General features: G+C 34.5%; 1 protein-coding gene across 1 annotated transcript; it reads right to left on the bottom strand.

Annotated features, from left to right (window-relative positions):
* Positions 1–1,142: 1,142 nt before the first annotated feature.
* Positions 1,143–5,395, bottom strand: LOC114743388 (uncharacterized). The gene is made up of 5 exons (XM_028931602.1): positions 5,229–5,395; positions 2,214–2,282; positions 2,012–2,124; positions 1,345–1,912; positions 1,143–1,248 (listed from the first exon to the last, which is right to left on the bottom strand). Exons 1-5 carry the CDS (start codon positions 5,393–5,395, stop codon positions 1,143–1,145), a joined length of 1,023 nt encoding a protein of 340 aa, XP_028787435.1.
* Between the last annotated feature and the right edge of the window lie 1,039 nt (positions 5,396–6,434).

Raw genomic sequence — 6,434 nt, 5'->3', positions numbered from 1 at the left:
TTTTTCAGACTTCCGAGCTGCGCCCATGTTGTCCTTCTCGTTTTTCAGACTTCCCAGGTAAAAATAAATCCATGCAGACTGCCAAATCGAATATACGATGAATAGGTGAAAATTTTAAATTACCATTAATGCTCCAACAGCTTTTTTGGAGGCACCGGTGAAAGCAATAAAAAGGAGCTTCTCTTTAAAAGTCTATTTGCACACATAAGTTGAATTGTAAAAATATGATTCCAAATACACTCCAAATCCAAAAAACGCTTTTTGCTAGTTGGGAAGTCAGTTTGGGCCTCTAAATATGGTCCCAAACACGCCCACAACCAAAGACAAGAAGCTATGGCACTGGCACCTTTGTCTGTAATGTAAATACAAGTTCAAAAGACTCATCAAAGAATTAATGACAAATTATCTTCAGTTGGGATGTGAATAAAAGACTCACCAAACCTCAATTTATGAACTTATTTTCTTCTTATGTTTTGTCCCTATATACACTCTGTGTTGTAATATCTTTTTATTTGATGCATATAATTGTCTTTTTATAAAAGAATTAATGGTAAATAATGATAGGAGATGAATCAATGTTCTGAATATAGAAGCAACCATTAATTCTGCATAATTCATACTAGGAAAAGTCGAGGAGGTAAGCTTAAGCTTCAACGCTCTCATGGTGATGAGAATGAATTCCTTAAAAACAAAAAAAGTTTGACCACAAGACTACAAGTGTAGTATATATAACGATTTTTAAAGGTTGAATTAATTAATATGGGTTATGAAATTTTAGATTATGACTGGAATTTAATTTTAAATTTTTTTAAAAAGGCCCAGCCCCAAAATTGGTGGCGGGCAGAAGAATTGTAGCTACAAATCAAAAGTAGAGGCCGAAGATAGATTGAAATTCTTAATTTAGTTTAATTAACAAGTAACAAATAACATGAAATAAAATAAGTCATTAATGGGATAGTGCTCGTGGAATCTGATGAGGTCAAAAAGAATTATCATTTCGACATTTTTTTTCAAATTGCATGACTACATAGAACTTGAAATCTGTATAAAATGGATCTTTCACCCTGATGGGCTTTTTGGTTCCAAACACGCCCTGTTTTTCTTCCCTACAACGTATTTTTTTTAATATTTTCTGGCTCTTCTCATCTAGAGAAAATTGACCCTCCAAATGGTTTGTGAGAAATCTGATTCAGAAACTCGCCTAGCTTCTTCTTGTTCTTGTTTGTGCTCTTCTCATCACAGCTTTTTCTGCAAATATGAAAGCTCATGTTATGAAGAAAAACTTTGATTTTTGTCATAATTTGTAACTTGAAATTTTCTGGGCCCAATTTCTCATTTACTTACCTGGCTTCATCATGCTCCTGCTGGGGATTCCAACAACTTCCAAGATTCCTAGCTGATCCTCCAAATCTATTATGTTTGCGAATTTGTGCGTTAACATTACCATCATCGAGGGTGTTAGAGTTCTTCGAAACAGTTTTATGAGCTTGGTTCAGCATGACCACAACGTCGTCGTTTGGATCTAAGGCTCCACAGGTGATCAAGCTGCGAAACAAACCAGAAGCTCCTGTTGAAAATCTCTTACTTCCTTTCAAGGGGGATAATGATGAAGAAGAAGATGATAATGAAATTGAAAATGATGTCTCTGGGTTGTGTTTGCCTGTGTCCACGAGTTTGTCTGGTTCAACTTTACAGGATTCACTTTCATCTGGTAATGTGGACCCATCAGAGCTTATTTCTGATAGTACCTGATCCAGAGAATTTGGTTTGAAATATGGAAATCTTTCAAGTTGAAGTTCTTCCGATATCAATGGTTGCTTCTGCTTCAACTGTTTGCCTTCTGTATCATGCACTTGAACGTGAATCTCCTTGTCCAATATGGAAGCTTTCCTTTCACCAAATATAAAAGTTTCTGCATAATCAAAGAGTCTTCTCAACAAATACTTACATAACTCATTTTGAAAATTATTTCCAAATGACAACACTCCATTATTTCATTTGAAGGACATACCAAAAGAGGGAGGGTGTGTTTGAGATCCTTTAAGGACGTATTCATTATCAGAGATTGGAGTAATGAGATCATCATCTAACAAGTCTTGCCACACGTAACCTGTCTTGTATCTCCTGCTTAAAATTCGAATCCACAAATCGCACACCTCAACTCATTCAAAAAAAAATAAAAAAACAGAGTATAAAGATGCCATTCATTATACCTTTTGTAGGACCATGCATATGTCTCTGTCAAATCCTTCCTCTCACTTCTCCAATCCATCTCTTCACATCTTTGATCACATAAACAAAGTTCATAAATCATGACCTCTAAAAGCGAGAACAGGCCACGACACAGAAAGACAGAGGAGCTTGTAATTTGTAAACCAACCATCACATAAACCGTAATTGTTATCTATTGTTTTAACTAAATCCTTACGTACAAAAAAAAAAACTTAATAATGTGGTTTTTCATGTTTTAAAGACAACTCTAAAACCTTAAAGAAACAGAGTATTAAAAGAAAGAAGAGAGAAACGTATAACATTAGAGGTGAGAATCAACAAATTATGACGTGCAAGTGAGAAACAAAGTACTCCTCCGGTCCTTAATATAAGACTCATTTAACTAATTTGATTAGATTAAAAAAGTTAGGTAAGTTAGTTAATTATAAGAAATGTGACACATTTTTTCTAAAATACCATAGCCATCTTTCTTAATACCTCCTCTCCTTCTTTTACTTAATTATAGTTGAGGGAATATCTATAGAGGTAATTTAGAGAAAATTGATAAATATGATAAATGGATCTTATATTTAGGACCAAAACCAACTCAACAATTGAGTTTTATATTAAGGACCGGAGGAGTACCAAGTACAGAGGTCAAAAGTGAGAGCAACTTTCTCAAGTCTAACAAATATGCGGTGAAAGAAACAGGGAAATGAAGCCACCTCGAAGATAGACCCTGTTACGAACCAGATGGTGAATACGTATAAGATGTGGTTCTTCAGAACGACCCATCAAACTGAGGAAGTACACTATATGAATCCTTCTCACTTCACCACCTTTACTTCCTTCCATATCCCTTCTCTCTCTCTCTCAAATCTCTCTTCCTTCAATTCACAAGCTTAACTCTCTGCTACTTCACAAGCAAGCAATGGCAATATATATGTACACTGTAGAAATCAGTTAACAAGCGATAAGAAGAAAGATCTCTGTCTCTCATGGTGCCGGCAGCTACTAAAATAGGAACTGATGAGAACTCAATATTGCCTTTCGATGTGTGATTGATTTGTCGTCTTCAACATGTTGACTTATGTTGAATTAGATAATTTGGTTTGCTATATAAAGTGAAGACAATGCAGGCGTGATGGAAACAGAGTCACACATGGAGTGCTGGTGTGTGCCTGTTTTCTTTAAATAATTTGGATGTTCTCATGCCTGTTTTCCAATTTTACATGAAACATATTATTTAAATAAAACACTGCTGTTTATTTATCCATTTATAATTATAATTAATCGTCAGTTCTTGTCACAACATTATTCTCAAAAGAGGTGAATTTTGTTTCTTTCCTTCTGTTGCCATTCATATGGCATCTTTCGTTTTTTTTTTTTTCCAAGTTTGATTAAAGTTTAAACATTAATTTTGAAAATAATTCAACTACAAGTACAATATGATTTTTCCTCGAAGTGAGCTTTTTGATTCATGATGACGAAATATTTGTACTGTATGGCTGGCATTCATAGTTAACATGTAGCATCTTGATGAACAGATATGCTCAGATAAAAAAAAAACAAGAAGAACAGATATGCCGTGTGCATTTTCGTAAATTTGTGACCAAAACATTTTAAAAGTTTACAATCAATTTTTATTTGTAACTGGAATACTTATTTTTTAAAACGTTGAAAATTATGTACAATCTACTGCATATAAAATTATAATGATTTCACTTAAACAAGAACGTTGACAATTTAACGAGAATTGATAAATGGTTTCATTTCAAATATAACAGTACATAATAAAAAAACAACAACAAAAATAAAAAAAAATTACTGTCTTTAAAATGATAAAAATGATAATATTTTTTTTGGTCAAAGATAAAAATGATAATATTAAAGATATATTTTCCCAGTCAACTAACAGCGCACCTATTAGATTGAGGTATTTTAATTTGTAAAGAGATAAATTAGAAAAATACGGAATCATTGTAATTATGATATATAGACCTTTATAATGAGCCACACTTTCTCCCTCAGGTCACTAATAATTAAAAAAAAAAGTACTAAATAATTCTCAACTTTTCTAATTTGTCTTATAAGTAGAAACAAATCACTCTCCAAAATGTTGCCCTACGGGTAGAAACTAAGGGCAACCAATTTTAAGATAATTGAAAGTATTTTAGTAAGATTTGCAAGGTTTTATTCATAAAGAAGTCCCATATTCAGAGTTTATATGTAAATTTGCCTATGTAATTCATCTTGAGTTCAATAATAAGTGTTCGTGTCATTCTTCCAACAAATAGTTTAGTTAAAACAAGCAAGTAGTTGCATTACAAACTTAGTTTCATCATAAATGTACCGACTAAAATAGTGTAGTTGAACAAATATAGAGGCAAACAATATAAATATAGAATCAAAAGAAGTTCTTAAATGATAGCTTAACTCATCACTTTCAGCGTCCTATGCAGCAAAAACCGTATCCTGCATATGACATTACAAAAAAGAATTAGGATAATCGAGACACATGCCACAAACAACTTTGCAACTATATTTGACTGAATGAATAATTGAAAATATCATGAGCAATTTAGGAGATGAGATATATTCACAATGATTAATATCCCGGATTGAGTAGTAGCACTGGTGCACACTTCGAACATTCAAATGAGAAAAAAAAAATTAAGAGCTGATGAGGTTGTATATCCTACAAATTGGCTTCCCTTTGTTGAGATTTGTTTATGGTATTCGATGTAGTAATTTATAACAAACAAAATGCCAATTATTGGAACATTAATTGTTTTTATTGGCAGGCATTCAGAAACTGATATGAGCGTGCAAGGTTAGTGACGATCACAAAAATCAAGTACAACGCGGGCAGATGGAGAGAAATAAAAAAACAAAAGGAAGCATATGAATGATCATTTGAAGCACGAGAAGAAATAAACACAAACAGTAACGATATTCATCATAAGCATATTATACAAGTAAGTCAGAGTGGGGCAGATATGGACCTGATTAATCACTTTCCCCAATAGTATCTACCAAATGAGAACTTCTGCATCGGAAGCACACTTCCATTATTTGAGATCGCTATCTGAGGGGGATTTAGTTTCTTGCAAGAAGAAGCAGAGAATGCTCGGAGAGAAGGGCAGAGCATGATGCCTCCGTACACGAAATCTAATTCTATCATATCCTCTAAGTTCAGAGATGTCAAGGGAGGGCCACGAGGTCACCACTAGCAGTAAGTTCCATTACAGAATGATCCTCTCCAACTATTTTTTTCATCTGCTCACACCTTTCAACGCAAATGGTGCGCAGGTTTTGGAGGAGTGCTAATAACCTAAACGGCATCAGAGTCTTTATGCTGTTACATTTCCAAATTCGGAGAAGTGTGAGATGAGCAAATAGGGTGGATTGATGCAAGAAACAAGCAGATGGTGACACCAAGTCTTTCAAGTTGTTCATTTCCCAGAGGTGTAGACGTCCAACAGGTTGGGAAGAGAAGCAAAAGCGGCAACTGCAACAGCACAAGCACTCCACATCTTCACAGTTGCTAATTGCCAACAGTTCAATTTGGGTTGGATTATTGTTGTGGGCATGTGATAAAATATTGCATAGGGATCTACCACCTGTCCCTAGGAAACACGCTGTTACAAACAACTTCTTGATGTCTCTTGGGAGTACTACTGCTTCTCTATTTTTGAAATTCGTACCATCAAGAATATTCTGTGTTTATTTTCTCATCATCATCATCAAAAAAATTATAAATTTCATGGCATAAAGTTAATCGATAACTTCTGATTTCACGATTTTCGGCCACAAACCTCATGAAGGTATTGAAGATGCTAATGTCATGAAAGTAGGCACATATAACTTCCAACTTTTCCAAACCTTGTACACTTTGTGCTGTTGCATCCGTTAAGCATTGGGCCCAACCCAACTCAAGACACTTTAAATTGATCAACTTGGATATGAGCGATGGTGATATTACCAACTTATCAACCTCGAGTAGATTCAGGCATTTAAGATTGACCAATGATTCCAAACCCGCAGGTGCCTCAGCGATGGCAGTACAAGATAGATCCAGTGATATTAACCGTTTCAATTTTCCTAATGAAGGAATGTACCTCAATTGCCTACATCCTGAAAGTAACAATGCAATGTGACATTTTAGGTTGGATACCGATTCAGGCAAACGCTGAATTGCAGTCTTAGACAAATCAAGTGTT

The sequence above is a fragment of the Neltuma alba genome, unplaced genomic scaffold (genome assembly GCF_004799145.2).
Source record: "Neltuma alba isolate B1F8T4 unplaced genomic scaffold, ASM479914v2 tig00004011_pilon, whole genome shotgun sequence".
Taxonomy (NCBI): Eukaryota; Viridiplantae; Streptophyta; class Magnoliopsida; order Fabales; family Fabaceae; genus Neltuma; species Neltuma alba.
This window is presented reverse-complemented; position numbering and strand designations above follow the sequence as displayed.